Consider the following 21,869-nt stretch of genomic DNA (forward strand, 5'->3'; position numbering starts at 1 on the left):
CTGCATTCCCTTAGCTTTAGGTTCTTAAACACAGCTTGGGTTTCCTTAGCAATTTACTACAGAGAAAAGCTCTGGCTTCAAGAGCAGGAAATCTCACTTATATAAAAACTGTACTTACAGTCAGACCTGCAACATCTCTCATAATTATTAAGCCAAAAATACCCAGCGACTGGTTGTGCAGTGATCATTACAAACTAAATTAAGGTGCAGGGTTCCTTCCACTTCTGTACTCTATGCACTGACCACTGTGCACAGTCATGAGAGTTCTCTGATATTCATATCAAGATCTGTAAGAGTATTTAGTGCCTTGATTCCGCTGATTTCAATCAGCTGAGTGCCATGGTGTATTCCTGGATCTGGCTACAGTTGTTGCATTACTATTCACCAAATGAGGTGTTGCTAAAGATATTATTGCATTATCACTCCAAAACAACAGCACAGAGGGATGTTCAGTGACTACTATAAGGTATCAGCCAATTGTTGATATGCTATCAGATTATCCTTGCTTTTTAAGAGTCAGTAACAATTCTATTCCACAGGTTTCAGTATCTTCATCACTCTTCCTGGCCCTCCAGCAGTACCAGTCTCTGATATCACTATTACTACGTAACTGCACTCCTTTAAATCATCTGAGAGACAAGAGTCCTTTTTGAAACAGGCAGTCTATGGGGAGGGAAAGATGCCTCAGATATTTTGACAACATGGACCATGACTGGTAGTTTCTGTGCAAGAATTTTTGGGGTTTGTTTCACACACTCACTGCTGCCTTTAACTGTTGTAAATCACCAAAGAAGGTGAATATAACTTCTGTGTCAATAACCCATTCCACCTTGAGTATGCATTTTCTTTTGCAACTACAGACATGAAAAACCACAGAATTTTAATAGAATAGTGCAACATGCACATTTTTGTTCAGCAAACTAGATTTTTTGAGAACCTTCAGTTTTCATGCTGCTTACTAATCTTGAATTGTCATCTGTGTAAAGTCAAAGACTTACAGACCCTCAGGAGAATGCTAATGTATAAATGTGCTACAAATTAATCAGAACGAAGTCGAGTGACTAACTGGAAATTAAGGATCAGATAAGTAGTCACTGACAAAGAAAAAACCACAAAGCTCAACAAATATTCACTGAATACTAATTCTGTTTTAAACTCTACTATTTGTAATGCAATGCAATCTTACCAGACAATCAGCTTTCTACTCCAGAACAGCATTTTAAGCATGCACCATCTACAAATCATCCCATCTTTTAAACACTTGAATGCATAAACAAATAGTTGCAAAACAGCAAGACATCTCACCAGCAGCTAATTTATTGTATGACTTCACTCGTCTCATGATGAATAATTCCCAAGTTGGATTTCCATTTTAAAGTATCTGTGGCTTTTATTACTGTCTCTTAGTTAAATCCTTCTTACTTTCACACAATAAAATGGTTCTAATTGCCTACTTGAGAAAAGACTTGACTTCACTAGGATTTATGGATGTAAATTTCTGATTAAAATTACCCTTCCCAAACAAACACCAACAGCTAACACAGCAATACAAATAGTTTTGTTCCACAGCAGCAGTCAAGAGTCTAGACCCCGACCTTCCTTGTGTCAGTAATAATCTGAAGAAATACACTTATTCTCTGAAGAAAACTGAGTCACTTCTAAGTTTCTCTCCTGGGTCAATTGGTAAATTCATTTAAGCAGCCTGTACTGAAGAGGCAGGGCAACCCTTATCCTAAAACAAAGGCCAGTGAAAATAGGAAGCCTTCCACGGACTTCATGGCCTTTGGATGCAGCCCTAAAGCAGAGAAATAAGGACACCAGGAGGGATTATATCCTAGTTAGAATGATCTTGTGGACACTCAGGCAAACCTTCGTGGTTCAACAGGAACAGTATCAAGATAAGTCCATCTAATAATTTCTGAACACTGCTGTCTTTAATATTATTTGACAATCAACAAGACATCACATAACATAGACTATGTGACAGAAAAATGGGAATCCAGTAACTTTCTCTAAATCCTGTGTTACTGTGACTTGAAACACTTTAAAATGGAAAATCTCACTGTAATTACAATATTCTCTAATCAGTATGTTCTTTTAAATTCAAACTGTCTGCTCCTGCAGAAAGTATTAAGAAATAAATCCTGTTCAAGGAACGATACTCAGCTTTTAGAACAAAGAAATACTTCTTTTACACAGTTCATGGAGACCTATTAAAACACTAAGCCTTTCTCTGGCTGTTCTCACAAGCACTAGAATATAAAGCCCTCAATTTTGGGGTTATCATGCAAAGAAGCAGTCCTGTACCAACCAGCCCTGAGCAGCAAAGGGGAACACCAGCACAGATATAACTCATTGTCTCCTAAGACTGAAAAGATGCTTTTCAGCTCTGACACATGAATGGCAACTGAAAAGATCAGTACTTGTACTTTAATGCAGCTTTGAAAGGAAACCAGGTGTCTTCCATGTTGGCTTTAGAGAGTCTGCATTAATTTGTGAATTAATTTGCACAATGGAATACATAAAAACAAATGCAGATGCAGAGTGAATAAAGCCAGCTGAAGGGTATGCTGGGGATGTGCCTCTTATACAGAGATCAAAACTGTCATGTGAAAATATATTCAGGTATTTAACATAAAACATTTGGAAAGGTGTCCCACGGTTGAGGCTCCTCTGTGAATTTTCCTTGAAATATTTTTATTTTGAACGTCTCTTACTGGATTCAAGCTCATTTCATGGCAGATTTTCTAGATAGAGGACAAATGGATTCTCCCATAAGCCTCTGGAGAAAGTAATATTCTTCCACAGAAAACTATTCAATCTTCCATTTTTAAATGCCATGTAGGCAGTCCACCTTTCTGACACTCTTGAGCTAAACATTCATCCTCAATGCTCTCTTGGGTCGGGAAGTTTCCTCAGGAAACCTCAAAGGTAACAACTGGTCATATACTGGTTTAGTGACAATCAATCAAATGTCAGACTCTGAAGGGGGGAGATGTTAGAGCTATGGAGTTAAAAATAAAAACCTCCCAAAATGGAACAAATATACACACCAACCTTTCTTCAGTTTGGTTGCATTTAGTCCTTGGCTATGACACATTTTCTGTGTATCATATTAACTTAAGAGTCAGCCCTAAGTTATTTTTATACCTGCAAAAATATCCCCCAAATGATAATGCCCTGAATGAGTAATATTTCAGCAACACTCTGCAACTGAATAAGCAGCTCTTGCACTACTGTATCCCTGAAGATACCAGCCAGACATTTCCTTTGTGAATTACCAGACAGCTCATGGGAAGCGAGCAGGCGTGACAAATGAGCTGGAGTTTTCTAGACTGTGCTTTACAACAGACATATTTACACATTTCACAACCTACTGGTAGGGACGGTGCATCCTACTGCCAAATGTTAGATGAAACGTTATCAAACAGAAGTCTCCCAACAAATTCCCATCATGTTCACTACTCAGATCAGCCTGCCATGTGTAATTTTTCATGGTTATGTCCTCAATCAGGATTTTTAAGCTATTGTTACTGTTTTAATTACCCTTTTTTAACTCACCAGTACATGAAAAGTACGTATTTTACACGAACAAAGAAATTACAGAGTGCCTGTCTACAGACTTGTGCCACTTAAATTTTTAAATGACTCCATAAGCTTATTTAATAATTAAATTTAAAAATACCCCGCATCAAAAACATAAATCTCACAGAATTGTTGCAGCACCTTCTGAACAACAAAATACAACGGATACAGACACAATCAGCAGAGCTATTGCAGATTATGCATCTTAAGTGATGTGTCAGGCTCAGAGCACTTCACAAACACATAAACCACAAATATTAACCTGGTGGTGGTATATAACTATGGGGTTTTTTTCATATGATAATGTCTGTTCACACCTCCAAAAGTACTTCTGCCTCTTTATCAGCATCTTAAATATAAAGGTCTAGGAAACAGTGCTTTGGACAGGAGGTTTATAATTTGTCCAGGCTGTGAGCACAATAGTTTCTTTACGTGTCTTTAAGGAGAGTTGAGCAATTAGAAGGAAAGAAAATAAACAAAAAAAAATCCACAGTCGACAATTTTAACTTACTTTAAAAGTGAGTTATGATTTGATTGTCTTTGATACACTTCCAACAACCTCCTGAAAGCCTAGAAGCTTCCAAGGTTTTCTAGCACAACCATGGCACTGAAACTAAAGCTTATGTATTAAAAGCTACTCTGGGGAAAAGATCTAAGTTGTTTTCAATTTTAATGTATGCATTTCACTCTGCACTTGTTAGTCACACGTTTCATGCACCTAGGAAACAAAAAAGGTTTTCTAAGACTGAAAAACCACATTTATTATTAGTATTTTCAATAGATATATTTAGTGGAGAAATGTGTGGATAACTCTGGATCCTGGAGTTTCTGAATAGCAGGGGGCTCTGGAGACAACTTAAGCACAATAAAAAGCTGCATACATTAATAACTACAGAACATGTTTAAAATTGATTTTACACTTAAAAGTACATATTTTTCAGAAGTTTCAAAATGGGGAAAGAAATTTTGCTCCTACCTCTTCCAAAGCCCATAATGAATCAACCACAGGCTTGATCTTCTTATTGTTATATAGATTTAGCAGTTTGTCCATCACACCCTTGATCAGGCCACTTCGATTCTGTTTGAAAAGTAGATTCAACAGGGAAAATCCAGCAATGACTTTGTTCTCCTCATACAGCTTGATAGGATTTACTTTCTCAACCTGCCACCACTGGAAACCAATAAACAACAGCGTGGTTAGAAGAACATTTTTCACAGGAAAGATCACAAGAAAACTGTCTGGGCAGGTGTGATAAACGACTCATCTGTCAGATCTGGAGCAACAGACGAGAGAAGCAGCAAAAATCTGAATTAAGGATGAGGCAAAAAAAGTATGCAGCTGACTGACATGCAGAAATAAAACAGAAACTTGTGTTTCCTGAGGCCAGGGTGTCAGGATGGTGAAGAGATTTGGGTTTAGAATGTGAGTCAGGAAGTAACAAGTTTGGACCTCTCTTCTTACTTTTGCTCTCCTTTGTTATCTCAAGACAGCCACTCAAGCTCTCCAAACATTCACAGGCAACTCTTGACTATTACTCTTCTCTCAAAACCAAGGGAACCAGACACTGCTTATCAGCTCCCAGTTACTTTACACCCATTATTATGTTTGTGATACTTGAGCAAACCTCATAATATCTAATGAAAGGATTTTATCTCATTTAGCCCAAGAGCATCATTGAGACTGAGATGCCACTTACTTGCAAATTTTATTTGAATGGGTAAATTTTTAATTATAATTTTCATACAATTTTGATGAGTTAATTTTGCAGCACAATTACATAAAGAAACTAGTTATACTTTCATACATTTTATATGCTTTTTAAACTAATTCAATTTCTTCATATTTATTCAGTCAATAAATACCAGTACTATCTGAAAACCATTTCAGTCAAAATTTATTTAATAGGGCCAACCTACCCTTCAAATTATATGCCTCTGGATATCCTGACATTAACAGTAAAAAGGCTGCATAGCAAAGATAATCTTTAGTTCATAAACACATGACAATAATAAGGATTGTCCCACTATAACCAATAAGGATGCAAAGAACAGCTCCTTGCTACAGTCTCTGAATTATCTTGTTTTCAACTACACAGGGACTTTTGAAGCCAATTCCTCCTGGGAAGGAGTTGTTGCTGGAAGCTGTAAGTGAGCTCTTGGCAGAGAGATCATATGACAGATCTTCAGACAAGACTTTCCCTCTGTTTTTCTTGTATAAAGGAATCACTTTCACTCCTGGATAACTTATTTCTCGTCAGCAGTTTGTTTGATATATTTGTCCCCTTTTTGATCTCTAGGATTTCTGTGCAGATTTTTGTAGTTAGTTGAAGAAAAAAAAATTAACATTTGAACTTTGAATTTCCCAGCATCATCAATTAGGAAACAAATGCCACACCATCATCTCTTTGATGTCACTTGAAATGAACACAGAGAACAGAAAAATGCATTTCTGTAATGAAACAAAATCCTGAAAAGCTGGAAATGACCGGACACAGGCCCCATCTTGAGACATATTTCCTTTAATTCAGTGCACTGTCGTGAGAGTGTCTTCAGATACAAGCAATCTGCAGGGTACAGTTATTCATATCCACGGAAATTATATTCTGCCATAAGTAAATAAATAATGCAGCCTAAACTTAGCTGTATAACAGATCTATATCTGATAACTAACAATTTCAATATGCACACAGATCCAATTGCTGTCTAGCTGTCCTGTCAAATGTAAACACGGCACAAAAACACCCTCTTTAGCAACATCAGGAATAACAACTCAGTAGAGATAAATGAATATTATAAAGATGAAAATGCTACAGCAAAGACTGAAGTTGGAGAACAGAGCAGAATCACAGCACTGGGACACTTACTGATTTTGCAAAACTGAAGAAGCTTTTTGTCTCCCCAGTAACCATATTAGATGAACCTGTAAAAGAGGAGTACATTCACACACAGCTTATTACATGCTAAAAGCAAACCATTTTATTATATGTAAAATAATTTCCATGACTCATATTTAGGGGGAAAAAATGCCCAGGTTTAAAAGGGATTAGTAGAAATCCATATACTTTGGGAATAATTAAGAGGTCAAGGTGACTGAGCCCTACAAGTTTATAGGAATTTCAAGATGACACTGACAATCTCCCAAGTCTCCCAATGGCAGGGACAATGCTGTCCCCTCCAGCTTTACCCACACATAACAGGGCAGCCTGGCAGAACTGGCAGGGAAAATGTGTCTACTCCATCTGTGGGACAGTCCACAAACAGGAATGAAAATCTGAACAGAAGCCTGGGCTTGGATTCCTCAAAGTCGTGTCAGATAAAACCAACAGTATTCTCCCTGAAACTGCCCTTCAGCCTCCCCTCCCACAAACTCCACTGCAGTTTCCTTGGCCACACAATGATTCCTCTGGTGTGTAGAATGAGAGATCCAAACTTTCTCCCACACTTCTCCTGTATCACCCAGTGATGTTTTAACAAGCTGAAACCTTAAGTTCAGTTTCACTTCTGGATTTACATTTTTTAAAATTTTTTTTTTAAGACTTTCTTTGCATTACCTGTTGTTTCTCAGTAATTTAGTCCATGCTCAGCTTCACTAAAATCCTTGCATGGAAATGGTTAAATTGAGAAAGCATAACATGTCAGTCACCAGTTCTGGAAGGAGTGGCATGGATGATTCCAAGCTTTGCAAAGCTTTAGTTATGAAACACGTCCTGTATTCAAGACAGATTTCCACTCACCATATAAAATGTAAGTCCCAAGTGGTTTGAGAAGACTGAGGCCTTTCCCAGTATTTTCTCCACAAAGACAGTCCAAAACAATATCTACTCCATCTGTTGAGATTCTAAAGAGCAAGGAAAAAAAAAATCTTACTTTGCAATAAGATCCACAGGGCTGGTCAGCCAGCATGACACAGGCTGATTGCTAATGTAACACCAACATTGTCCAGGTACTTTAGAAAGAACTCTGAGGATGAGACTTTGACTACATGAAAACTTTACTCTCATCAAAAGACATTTCCAACTCATTCAGTGGTGGAATGCAGGTTTGCCAGGCTAGGCAACCTCTTAGGGTTAGAAGAGTGGGAAACCATCTTGTTCCTCCCTTTTGAGGGCTTTCAGTAAAGTTATGTTATCAAAAAACAGGTGATAGAGTTCTTTTTTTTTTGAGTGAATGAAAATGTCACAGAATGTTACTTGTTTCTGGTCAATGAATATTATAGAGAAAAGGTATATTTTTCTTATACACATATTCTGGTATTTTTCTGAATTCATAAGGAAATGGATTTTCCTATCCCAGTTCTCAGACAAACTGACTTGTAAAGTTATTTAGAGAGCCTTGTATTTCAGACTTTATATCAACCAGATGTCAGCAAAGAGTTAAATCAAAGAGAAGTCACCAAGAGCTAGAAATCCTCAGGCCATATTAAAGAAAGTAGAAAATATTTATACTGTTTCAATAAACAGCATACTTATTACTTTCCAACAGTGTTGTGAATGCAATGTCAATATGATGCTAAAGAACTAAAAAAAAAAATGCCTAAATTTCCTGATTTAGGGGAAAGAGGTAAAGCTTTATGGCTTGTAATGCACCTGTTTCCTCACAAAACAAAGGTGAGACTCAGACATCCACTGGTTACAAAGACCACTATAATTGAGCAACTTCACACCTTGGCACTGCTGCCACATGTGGGGTAATAAATTGTTCCTGTTCAGGCCAATGGATGAGCCCTTGCTGGAAAGGAATAAAAACTTTACAATCAAACAGCTTTTGGTGGCTTCCCCAGTTGAACTGATTTCTCATGTCTTAGAAACAGTTTCACATTCACATCATCTCTGATGGGTCTTTTTGTTTGTTCATTTGTTCACCTGCTTGGAGTTCTGGGGGTTGGGTTTTGGTTTGGTTGTTTTTTGTTTTGTTTTGGGGGGTTGTTGTTGCTTTTGTTTTTTTTTTTAACTTTTCTCCCTCGCGAAAGCCTTTCCCTGGAACACGTCGGTCACCTGCAATAAAGCAGGTTCTTACCACTATCTTTTCTCTGCCACAGCTCCACCCTTTTCTGCTCACACACTTTTAAGAAAGGAACACCTTAGCAGAGCACAGTACACAGCTAATATCCATCAGGGCAAACAACTACACCACTCCCTCACTGCCTCTGCTAAAGGACAATTTGTTGTAACAGCTATCACAGAACTACCACTGTACTTTCATTAAAAATATTTTCATTTTCACTTTGAAAATGCACAGATCTGAGCAACAAACCAGAGTAGTGGCAGATTCTACAGGGTACCACTTCTGTCTTGCAATCAGGACTATTTACTGTGTTAATATTATACAGCTCTATACCAGGAAAGAAGCACCAACTGGCTTGTTGCTTTTATGTTTTGCCTTTTGTAGCCACTGGTTCCCTGCCTCATTGGCCTATTGCAAGGTGAAAAGGTATGTGAAAATGCAAGATCACCAAAAGGGATTTTAACAGACTTAACAGAGCAGAATTCCACCCACCCCTTGGTAGCCAGGTCTTTTGATTTCAGCAGCTGTGATCTGTTACACAGCCAGGGGTGGTGGCAGGGAACTGTCCCAGAAAGAACTACCCTGCTGAAGGGCAGAAGCAGCCCCAAGTTGGTTACCTGCAACCAAAGTCATCAGAACCTAAGGGGACTTTATTCACTTCCTAAGCACCAATTTCTGTCATATCTGCTCCCCTACCACATACCCAGATCAAATCTTGTGCTGCCCCAGCCAAGAGACAGGACTGAGGCTGGTGCTGAGCTCTGATTAATGTTTGCAAGTGTTCTCTCTTGGTTGTTTCTCAGGTGGAGATTGCCAGAACTCAGTCTTCATCTCACTACAGCAATTCTCCAGGGGCACCAAAACACTCAGGTTATGTGTACTTCCCCAAGAGAAAGGTTATCAAAAGGCTGAAAACCATGTTACAGTTATTTTGAGCTCTAAGGAAACGGTAGAAGTATCATCTGCTCAACAAATACTATCTTTTTTTTTTGGTGAAAATTCCCATATGGAAAATTTTTTCTTCAATATAAAATGTCCTTTGTGATGGATAATTTCAAATGTTCTCTTCAGCCCTGGGGAGTGCTCCAGAAACAGCAGCAGGACACCCTGATTTCTCCTGCAACATCAGCCTGGGTTGCCCACAGCTCAGACAGAAGTTCTGCCACCTGCATCAACATCAATATCTAAAAACAGTCAGACAAATAGGAAAACAAAGTATTTGAAAGCACATAAACAGAAACACACATGATGGCTTCAAAAGGCAACAGGATGATTTTAATCTGAATGCAAACAAACAAAATCTAAGGATCTGAAACTAAAGCAGACATCATGTGCTCCAGTATCAATCCCTGGCAGAGGATAAAAACCCAGGCAGATAGAAACACACCAGAGAACTCCAAAACCTGGATACCTTACAAATCCACTGAAAACATCTTATTTGGTGCATTGCAGTGAGCAAGTACAGATGCAAATCAAGGCAAAGTACATCCTGTTGTTAAGACTTTTAGTATTTTTCACATAATTTACTTTGCTCACAACAGATGTCCAAGTAGAAACATGGACTAAAAAAGCTTATGTTGCTTATAAAGAAATAGGGAGATGCTTGCTATCTTGTCTCTAGTGGGCAGATGGAATATCTGGAATAAACTACACCTCCCAAACTCACAAATGTAATTCTTTCCCATAAACAGGATCAGCCTGGTGCCTTTAATAGTATTTTGCCAGATACTATACAGACCTTACTCAGGAAAATACAAGATTACCTTTTTACTTCTTGAACATAGTCTGCATTTCTGTCAAACAGGTGAGTTACCGAGTTTTTGATTGCTTCATGTTTGAAAGATGAAGCTGTTCCAAAAACAGTAACATTGGGAATGGTTGAACAGAGCTGAGCAACAGCTTGACCCTGCAAACACATTATTATGTTAGTTCACTGACATGGAAACTGGTTGACAGACTTTGCAGCTGCCAATTCACTCATGACACAGCAAAATCCAAGACCAAACATGTGCAAGGACTTCCCAAACTAGTTTCTTTCCAATGAAATGCAGTTCAGCCACAGGAAAGAGACACGTAAATCACAAAGATACTCTGAAGACAAAACAACTGCAGGGATAAAAGTAATTTAATGTATCAAAAAATGTATTGGAAAATAGTTTTCTTATGGTTTCAGGAGGAGAGAGCAAGCTGCTATAAGAAATGCTGCACAGTAAAAACCATTTGGGTTACCTCTTGTTAATAACAATAATTATTACTGATTATTCAAAATGCAGGAATAGCCTCGAGTCCCACCAACTGGTCTGCTTAGGCCAGTGCCCCTGCCTGAAAACTGGTCACCAGCAAAGGGGCTGAAATGGCCTAGAGCACATCCAGGAAAATCATTCTCCTGGTCTGGGCAGGAACCTGCTGGGGTCCATCAGATGCTACGTCAGCATTTATGTGGGACTTGGGGCATTGGAGAATTTGTGCAATCAAACATCTGTACTTCAAGTTCGCAGCTTTGGGCCCTGCATTTTAACCTCTAATGTCACGAGGCTGAGAGAAGAAGGGAAGGAAGCACTGCCTAACAGCTGAACCACCTGGATTTGAAAAACAGATCCCAACAGGTCATCTTTATACAGCCCCAGGTTTTGTTTTACTGTTAACACACTAACAACAGGAGGACAGGCTTTTGGTAGCCACATCCTATCTCTTCTTGTAACCCCATTATTCCACTGGAGCTTGCATGGTTACATGGGTATGCCCAGAAGGAAAAAAAAAATGGCACTGTCATTCTAAAAACAATGTCTGATGGAATTAATCACATTCTGACTTATATTTACAGTCAAAAGACTGTAATTTGCAAACTGTATGCATGACTAGTAAAATCACCCACGGATAAACACATTTCTGTTCACTCCAAGCAGAAACACTGATTATTATTTGTACATACCAGTAATTAGACTTGGGTTTTATTTACTGTAGAATAATTAGCTAACCCTGCACACCCTGGGGGCCTTGGCATCCTCACACATACTGCTGAATGTAACTGCTAGTGACAATCCTCCAAGCTGAACATCACAAGAGAGGACAGCATTATTTATATGTGGTGGCATCCAGGAGTTCCAGACTGGTTTCCTAGTGGATTAGTCAGTAAACACATACACAGCAGGGCACAGTCCAAGTGATCCTTCAGACAGGTACCAACAGACACAGGGAAGAGAGCAAGAGAAGGGATCCATTCTCTTTCCTATTTTATAGATGAGGAAAGGAATACCACAGCAGACTTGTCCAACAGCTCAGAGAAACTCAGAGCAGGACCGAGGTAGGAGTGTTGATTCCTGGCATAGTAATCCAACACCAAACTAAAATGCCCTTTTCTTTTTAAAATCATCCACTGTTATCCTGGTTTGCAATCCTTAATCTCTTAAAAATCACAGGAAAATCCATTCCTAAGGGGCCTCATCTCACAACATGTTCTGTCTTTGGGGAGCAGAAAATGTTTCACTCTTTTCATACTTCATTTCTCTATTATTTACCATGTCATTCTAAATCCCTCCCAGATTTTAGCCTCCACAAATAATGTAACATAAAATTACAAGAAAAAAAATAAATTTGGATTTTGTATATGTCCTTTTCTTGGTCATTTTCACTAGCAATCCTCTTTTCCCACTTTCTGTGTCTCCCAGAAACCCATCACCCACAGTGATTTAGATAAATCAGTATTTTATAATGCATGCTAGTTGAATGAAATTCTGACATTATTGATCTATTCTCTAATTAGTTTTCTGCGTTTTCAATCCATCTTGGGAAGAGGAGGAATAATGAATACATCCTGAATCAAAACCACTGAATGTTTAAAAGGTCAAATATTCAAGAAGAAAGCAGGCTGATTTTTATCCTGCAGAAGACGATTAACATTTAACAAACTGACAGTCAGATGAATAGGAGAAAGGCACAAAAACCCCAGGATGTGAATAACCTATTTTCCTCCTGACTCCAACTCGTTAGTACACCTCTCCCTCCCCCCCCCAGAGATAAGCTTATCTAAAATCCCAGATCAGAATAGTTTCCAGTTTTCTGCAGATATTTGAAGTCTAAAACTGACTCATATGACCAGTACTTTTATAATTGGATGAACAACATCACTGAAGTATTTTGAGGCACTTCCATGAAACATTCTTCCACAGTTTTCTGAACACCTCAATTTGACATTGATTTGTACTTATTTTTGTGCAAAGTACTCTTAGTAGTTGTATCTCACAAACCTATGAATAAAGGCTGATATTGGACTTTTCATGCTTTCCCCACCAAAACAGGAGAACTGAACTCAACCTATGAACTCAAACACTTCCCTAATTTCTGTGGAATTCGACTAAGCTCCAAAACAGCACTGTGGCTATGCAAGTCACTCTTAAGTCTCCTTTCTAATCCCTTGAATCATGTAGCTGCCTCTGGATTAACCGCTAGTGTTTAGAGGGTTATACATTTTAATTGCAAGCCTGTAAGCCCCAGCGTTCAGAATGTCCCCAGTTCACAAACGAAGCACAAAGGGTTTTGCTGCTGGAAGGACGAGCATCCTCTTCCCAGGGCTGTGGAGGAGCAGGAAAGGTATCCATGCTGTCCCCCTTCACACTCCCACCAGGAAGCACCCTTTGATCACAGGGGCACACCTCTTGTCCTGCCTCTTGGATCCTAAAAACTGCTTTGTGGGAGACAAAGACAAGAGAGATTTCTGTCTCCTCCCTGCCCAGAAAAAAAATCACATCACTCTGCTTCCAGCTTCTGGAGACCACAGGGATTTGGAAGAAGGAACTGTGTTATCAGAAACAGTGTATGAACTCTAACACCTTCCAAGAAGGTGGTTAATTCCATAAGCATGATTTGAAAAATTAGAACAACATTCTTCACACATCTAATTTTTCATATACCATGCAAATTTCTACATGTAAGTACTGACTAGATTCTTGCTTCCTGAACACAGAAAAACTAGTAAGTTTTAATGGCAAAAAATAATTATCACTTGGACAATTAATTTTACCTTTAACGGAATCTAGCAGTCTTTGGGAAAATAAAATCAATCAATCACTGAAGGGATAGATATGGGTATAAAATATTCCCTAAAAGTGGAATTAATCTCCTTTAAAATATTAATATATTTTATATACTACTTATCAAAGAGTCATTATGGCTGGAAAAGACCTGTAAGATCATTGAGTCCAGCCACCAAACCCAGCACCACCACCATGGTCACCATTAAACCACGTCCTCAAGTGCCACATCCACATTTTTTGAACACTTCCAGCGATGCAGGACATCACATGGTGAATCCTCAAAGAAATTAATATCTTGGATTAAAGCATTTTTTGGAAATGAAGCACGTCTCCTACTGCTGGATGTGTCTCTCTAGCTTCACAGTCTGTTCAGTGGATTCCTTTTCAAGGTATCTGGTCAATCTATAAGATCAGTATGTTGAACCTCATCTACACATATATTATTTCTATAAATTATTATAAATTGATATCCTAACAGTAGTTTCAGACCCTCTAAACCCCCCCCTGAGATTTCTTTCTATTCCATTGCATTAAAACTCAACTCTAAACCTGAAGGAGTGGAAACTTCTCATACCGAGATAATCACATAAAAGAATGGAAAAGTAGATTTCTAGGAAGCAAAAATTAAATAGGCTGTGCATTTAAACAATTTCAAAGTTAAAAAAAAGGCATTGATATTTAAAAGTCAATATAGAAAGCATGAACAGAAGAAAACCTACTAACTTCCAACTCACTAATCTAATTAGCTTATTAGCACTAATGTAATGCTGGATAAATATAAATAAGGTGTACAATTTAGCAGATTTCCAAAAGGGTCTGACCTAATGCCACCAGTCAGATCTCAGTCTGATGTGCAAGCTGCACACTGAATTACAGCAGGTATAGGGCAGAATACTTTCAAGAAAGCATCTTTTTTGCTATTATGTAAACTGAGGTCAGATTTATAGCAAGAAAGAATAAACCATGTAAAAGACACCACCCTGCAAAACTACATCTATTAGAAGCAATAGCATCAGTAAAAAATTACCATTCCTGTGATATATTTTTGCAGTCCAAAGGTGCTATAGCATTTTTAAAAATAGCATTCAGACTTAATCTTGCACGAGAAACTTGTCTGGAACTGAACGTGAGGAGAATCCCTGTTTCCAAAATGCTTTGATTCCACACAGCCATACCTGAAGGTGAAGTACACAAACACAGCAAGCAAACTGCAAGAGAAAACACCCACTAATCTCCTGGCATCAAGGAAAACTTTTCTCTGGTGTTGGGTGAAGTCTCATACACAGCACTTCATCTCCTGAAGGTGTCATTTTCCCAATTACAGCAAAGGAAATGGGAAACCAAACACTGGGGTGAACACTGCAGAGTGGACAAACTGAAATGTGATTCTTGGACGAGCCTAAGGCAGCATCTGACACACTCAGTGCACCACAGCAAGTTTTAGAGTAGAGGGATGGGAAGAGTCACCACTAAATCATGCCCTGTTCTACCCTTTAAAATATTTTCTGCAACAATTAGCAGAGTGTGCTTTCCTACCCCTTTGTAGACTCGTGCAGCTGAGGTGAATCAAAAACTCAGGGCTGAATCGGAATGTGGCATAAACCCTCTGCAGTTCAGTGGAGCTACGACACCACACCCCAGCCCAGACTAGCCCAGAGGACACACTCTCTCCTTGGGAGGGCAGAACAGCCAAGGAAGAGTTAAGCACTGTCTGTGACCTGACTCAGCAGGTGACTCGGGGAAAGGACATGTCCTCTGGGGAGTGCAGGGCTGCGAGAGGAAAAAAGAAAGGCCTTCAAAGACTGCAGCTTGCTTTGGTCAGGGAAATTGCTTTTTGTGTATGGCTCACTGGGCTTTTGTGTTTGATTAACAGATTATGCTCTGAGGCAGTGTCTGGAAATAGCCTCAGCCCTGGCACTGGGGCTCTCCTGCGCTGCTGAGGGAGCACATCCCCTGCTTTGGAGGCATCCAGCAGCACAGGGCAGCTCAGCTCAGCCTCCTCACACCCTGTCTGGCTTTAAGTGAGAGAGCTTGGTACTTCAAGCAGCCTAGACTCGGTTAAACACAGCTCTGTGTGAGCTGATTTATTCCCTTCCTTGGCTGCCGGAGATGAAACAAGAGGAAAGCACTTTATCAAATGCAGAATGGCTACGAGCTGCTAATATGAAAAATAGCAAGTGCAGTCCTGGGAGGTATCAGGTAAAGGTGTCAGCAAAGTGGGCTGTACTAATGCTGTTGCACAGAGTGCTGGCCAGGACCACCACAGGAGCAGAGTAAATCCTAATTATTCACATTCAAGGAGTTCTGACTCGAACACAAGAGTGCTATTTAATGTGCTGCTACCTGCTAAGTGCCGACAGAGCAGCCTACCCATACAATGTTTAGAAGGATCAGGAATGCTGTGAGATCTATTTTAAAAGGCTCTGGTTTTCATACCAGTTTAGTGCTGCTTTTTGCTGCCAACCAGCTCAGAGCCAGGAAACACATCTGCCTGGAGCAGTGGCTGCAGGATGACCCAGGAAACAGACATCCAGCCTTACAAAAAAGGAGTATGAGCAAACAAACCTGCTTTTGGCCTGAAAAATACAGGCTCTGCAGGAGAGATTTGATTGTGAGCTTGCTGTAGCCACAAAAACATACACATCCTATCCAAAAGATCAGAAAGAAGTGCCCCAAGAGGGAACAGTAGCTAATTTTAATTCATTGACAATACCAGCAGAAGAAGAAACATACATTAACTGGTCACAAATACAGTCTGGAAATTGAAAAAGTTTTCTCACCAAGCGAGGTATTTTTTCAAGAAGAAATTTAATCATTCTCTTGAAAGGCTTCCTTTCTGCTGTCTGTGATAGCAGGTGACTAGATTTACTAAGAAATGCCAGATCATTGTCAGATAAAATATCACCACTTCAGTGCTTCAGTTTGGAACACATCCTCAAATATTTGCAATTTGTGCAGGGGAGACACAATAAAAAAAGAGGGTTCCTGCCAAGCAGTAACCAATCCTGCCAGGATGGCCTAAATCTGTTGCCAAGTCAGATCTACCCTTCAAATTCAAACATGAGAACTGCATCTGTAACTTACTCTGCTTGCACTTCCTCTGCTGCTGAGCCTGAAAGGGAAGGTCAGATCACAGCTTCAGGATGGCAATCAATGCTCCTGCGTGAAAGGCAGCTTATTTTTAGCATCTGCAAGATCAAAATGCTAAAGAATTGGCTAATAATTCTGCCTTGCTGAGGGGCTAAGTGATGAAACTGAAGTATTTACAAAAACTTGGTAAATAACCAAGACTTTGTGCTCCAAATATCCAGAACAGGAAGTACATAGAGACAAACAAATAAGCAAATGGACATAATGGCTCTGTCTCACAAATCTAAACCTCTGAAAGCATTAACTTTACAGGTAGATATCACAAAGACTGGATTTATTAAAGCTCGAAGGGAAAAGCCTAAGAGTTTTTTCCCTTCTTTTTTTTTTTTTAATAGAATCCTGTATTTATACTAATTCAGATAATCCAGGATACAGTTTACAAGTTTACATTAATAATTTTAAGAGCAACTTTATAATCTCATAGAAGCCTGTGCTGTGACTTGCACTGAATGCATTGAAAGTCTTCATTTTAAAGAACTAATTGTTTCATGCAGCAGGCCAGTCCCAGCAGGGTGCACACTACTGCCCAGTTTTCTCAGGGTATTTGCTTCAGTCACCACTTTGCTTCACTTGAAATAAAGATGTGGGAGCATAATTGGGAAGGGAGCTACTCCACCACTGTCTTACAGTCATTTCAAACATTAATTACAGCACTTTACAGTTAAGATGGACCAATACATGTCCTACAGTAAGTCATATGTTCTTGCAAACTCATTATTCTGAGAACTGATCTTTATATACCAAGTTTAGTGTTAGCTGCTTTCTCCCTTTTTCAGCAACCAGTTCAGAAGGACACTCAGACACTTTTGCAGCTTTCAGCATTTAAAAATCTATTTGTATTAAGCAATTATATTTTTTGTTAATTACCAAACTACCAAGCTACTCCATATAACAGTTGAAGCAGAAGCCCTAAGTATCTTGCCAAGCAGAGGGCTGAAAGGGAGTGTGTGACAACCTTGTTAGATCTTGGTCAGCAGCAGCTTGAGCAATGGTAACAGAATGATTTGTAAGGCATTCATCTCTTCCCAAAGCCTCAGTGAATCATGGAAGCAACTGTAAGTTTGTACTGTGCTGTCCAAGAAGGCTCCTGACATTTCTTCATCCTACTTCACTGCTCAGGTTGAGAGCTGAGTCAGTCTCTCTTAACTGCCCCGTCTCACGGGGTAAAACGAGCCAGGAAAACCAAAGTAGCCCTTTTCCAAACAATCAAAATCAACAAGCCAGCCCTAGGAAAACCAAATGGAAGGTTTCCTTTCAACCCCCACTTCTGAGCACTGCAGCAGGTCTTCCTGTTCTAAGGGAAGGCTACAACACAGCAACAGTGCCAGTGCTTGAGTGTCCACTTCTCTCCTGGTTGGGGGAGACAGGGTGCTTCCCTACAACAGCCATCTCTCATTCCATGACCAGGGAAGGTGGTATGATGCCCTGACCTTTCTGCTGAGTGGGTGGCAGAGAGGGTACTCATTTGGGCCAGGGAACAGGATTCAAATCTGTAACACAGAGACAGGTATGTGACACTTTTTTCAAGACAAGTTATCTCGGCACATTTCCTTTTTCTCTACATCATCTTCTGATGTCCCCTGGAACTTCTGGAATAAATAAGCTGACTTATCTAAAGGATCCTGTCAGACATTAAAGGATACTGTTCCCTACTAATCACACTCCAGGCACAGATGGGAAGACAATTGCTATAGTTACCTCACTACCAAAAATAACTATAAACAAAATAAGGCCACATAAATAAATTGAGATAATACAAAAGAGTAAAGGTCCTAGAGAATTTTCACTGACTCGATTTACTGAAAAAGCTGCAGGATCCTCCTAAAGGGGACTGGGGAGCCATAACAAAGAACCTCACAAACATTTTAGAAGCAACAAGTTCTTTTTCATAAACTGCCTGAAGCAGCTAAAATAATGATCTTGCATAATGAGAAAGGAACAATTAGAAACTTCTAGTCCCACAGGCAGCCTATTGTCTCATTAAAGTGTTGCGGAATTTCTCTGACATTTAGAAACAAACTGGACAGATTTCCCACTTGCAGAAAGTGGGAAAGGGCCTTCTATCTATTAAAGCAACAGCACAAAAAATACCTTTTCCTATAGCAATTTCAGTACCAGTTTTCTGTTCATTGACAAAGAGCTTTGTGAGAATGATTTGTTGGATTGAGGTTGTTAAATTTTTCAAAGGATTAAGAGACAGATTATTAGAGTAAGACAGATCCCTCTGAAATCTTCATGTCTGTTTAGCCAAAAGAAAAAAATTCCATGTACCTCCAGAGTGATTTTTTACCTGTAAAGCAATAGGAAAATTTCTTACCAATTCTAGCTGTACATGTTCCACAGAACAAGGGGCTGTGTGAGGCACTCTCCCCTGGGACAGCGATCACCATCCTGGCTTGCAGGTCAGCCAGCCCTGTCTCCCTCTCACATACACTCCCCCTGGATCCTACACAGCCCTTGATCAGTGACTGGGCAGCTTGGCTGTTCTTCCTGCATGTCTGGTCTTTCCCTTGGAAACTCTGCTTTATTTAACTACTTAGCAAGTGATGGATCTGATTTCTTGTTGTTCTCCTGGCAGCCAAGCAGGACCCATCCTTCCTTCAGCTTCTCTCAGAGAAGGTTCTGAGCAGCCACAGCAGAGGACCAGCCAAAAAAGCTGCTCATTGAGCATCTGGGATAAGAGAGGAAGCCAGTAGCTCCCTCCAGGAACAGCCCAGCACAGAGGTTGGGCACTAGTGCAGAAGACTATGTAAGCACAGAGCATTAACAGTCCTTCAGGAAGAGAAGGAAGAAATAACAGAGGTGAGTGAGGTCAGAGAGAGAAAGAAACAAAAGAAATTTAGCAAGGATGCTTTATCTTAAAAAGGAGTAGGAGTTCATTTTCTCCAGATACACACAGTATGTGCAGGGATTGCTTTGGGGCCAATTCTGTGTGCTCAGCCTGGGTCTGTGTAGCACCAGTTGGGCAAGTGGCCTTAGAGCTACAGCTGAGCCTTCAATTCCTGCAGAATATTCCCCTAAATGTGTGGCCTCATGTTGCTTTAACAGTCCCGAATTCCACACGAAGGGATTTAATATTAAAGAACAATAGTCAGCCCTAACACTCGGGGTTGTGCTGTGCCAAAGCATAATACGATTATAAATTCCATTCATTTACAGGAGTATTCCAATAGGACCATTTACTGCCAGAAGGATTACTGTTAGCTAAAAATACTTTGTACAGGGAACTCATGAATTTATTCCTTTGATTACAACCTTCATTTATATGAGAACCTGAAAGAAGGTCTAAGGGCACAGAATTAGGGAGAAAGTGTCTGGGGCTGCCCACCAGGCCTCAGTAGACAACAGAATATTAATTTAGCATAAATAAGGCATAACAGGAACACAGAAGAGGTACTCTGATTTGAAAGACTGCTCTCTGCTAATGTTCTCAGGTCGTAAAATCTGTCTTACGAAAAAGGACTTCATCGTTTCAAATGTAAACAAACTCCCGCCAGTATCTTAATATTCTGCACAAACTTAAACATTTTCCAAAGTAGAGAGATTTTCCTAAAAAATAGTTCAAGGAACTGGTTTCACACAAATTGCTGACTATTTCATTGTGTGCCCTGGTATTCCCCCAAATTCATCCTGGTGTCGCTTTGCCTGCACCACACAATGCCTCCTTAGGAATGATCCAAACTATGACACGCAGCAGCCACCACTCCAGACTCCAGTTCAGCATCTGTACCTTTTCCTCAGGGTTCACATGAGAACTTTTCACTGATTTCAATCCCTCTACAACAATGGGGAAAAAAAGTCTTCATAGAGAAAGCATCACACACAACTGCACACGGTATGTGCAGGAGTATTCCAAGAGGGACATTTACTATAAGGAGGATTATGATTACCTACAAATACCTTGTGCAGGGAGCTAATTTATTCCTGTCATTACAGACTTTATTTACATAGAAGTACAAGTGTGTAAGTTCAGCAGTGCAACATTTGAGACAACATTTGCTCCTCGATTGCTGACAACCAATTAGGGTTTTTTTCGGCGAGGTTTTTAAGTCACAACATTTTTTATTTCATCAGGAGCTCCTGCCAACCATTCACATCAGCATTTTGATGGGAAAACAGATGCAGTTCCTCCCACTGGAATCTCTCACACATAGGGAAGTCTGATATCAAATCAACAGCAGGTTCTGGCTCATTTCAGAAATCGAGGTGGATCAAACTGCTTCAGTTACTTGGTGACAGGAAAGTAAGAAAAGTTCCAACTTACCACCCCACCTCCTGCTGAGTGAACCAGCACAGACATGCCTTCCCTCAGGTTAGCAACCTCAAAGAGCATCATGTAGGCAGTTACAAAGTTCATGGGAAATGCAGCAGCTTCAGAAAAACTCATGTCATCTGGGATCTTGTAAACAAATTCTACTGGGGTACAGACTACTTCAGCCCAGGCATTGTAGTTTACAAAAGCCATGACTCTGTCTCCAATCTACAAATGAAGAAGAAAACAACATTGATGATACGATTGCAATTGAGACTGTAGAGAGAAACTTGTCAAGACCTTCTACATTTCTGTTCAAGCTGTGGGTCACTCACGGGCTGACTATGAAGAAAATGGTGCTCCACATCTTTGGCAAAGTAGCAGTTAAGATGCTCAGCTTTGGGCTTTTACCAATTTTTTAATTAAACAAAAATAACCAGATCATCTTTTGCTAGCAGAGCTCCTAAATTACAAATGTAAACAATGAAACCAGCATTCTTACTAATAACTTGCTCAAAGACAGAAACAAGGGGGAAAGGTTATAATTATATTGATGAGATGCATGGAATAAAGAAAATTATACCTAAGATAATTTTCACTTTGTTTTCTCAGTCCTCACACTAATTTAGAGCTACTTTCCTCTCGGTAGATTGAGCAGGGGAGGCCTTGTACTCTGGTAGATGGAGCACATGAAAGGGTTCAGAAAGCACTCACTTAGAAAATAACACCATCTGTATCCATTCTCTATTTTTATTATCTTATTAACTGATTCTACCAATACATACCCATGACTGTCATTTCTACAGCCATGTATCAGAGCACAATTTGATCCCGCAACATCAAAT

General features: G+C 39.7%; 1 protein-coding gene across 1 annotated transcript in view; it reads right to left on the bottom strand.

The window, feature by feature from the left end:
• Positions 1 to 21,869, bottom strand: part of VAT1L (vesicle amine transport 1 like) — a 67,660-nt gene that overhangs the window by 25,320 nt on the left and 20,471 nt on the right. The window contains exons 3-7 of the mRNA XM_029965597.1: positions 21,037 to 21,252; positions 10,353 to 10,495; positions 7,320 to 7,423; positions 6,450 to 6,505; positions 4,562 to 4,756 (exon numbers count right to left, since the gene is read on the bottom strand). Of these exons, the coding sequence (XP_029821457.1) occupies positions 4,562 to 4,756; positions 6,450 to 6,505; positions 7,320 to 7,423; positions 10,353 to 10,495; positions 21,037 to 21,252 (714 nt within the window). The remainder of the gene's footprint in view (positions 1 to 4,561; positions 4,757 to 6,449; positions 6,506 to 7,319; positions 7,424 to 10,352; positions 10,496 to 21,036; positions 21,253 to 21,869) is intronic.

Source organism: Manacus vitellinus, unplaced genomic scaffold (assembly GCF_001715985.3).
Source record: "Manacus vitellinus isolate BGI_N305 unplaced genomic scaffold, ASM171598v3 scaffold_10_pilon, whole genome shotgun sequence".
Classification (NCBI taxonomy): Eukaryota; Metazoa; Chordata; class Aves; order Passeriformes; family Pipridae; genus Manacus; species Manacus vitellinus.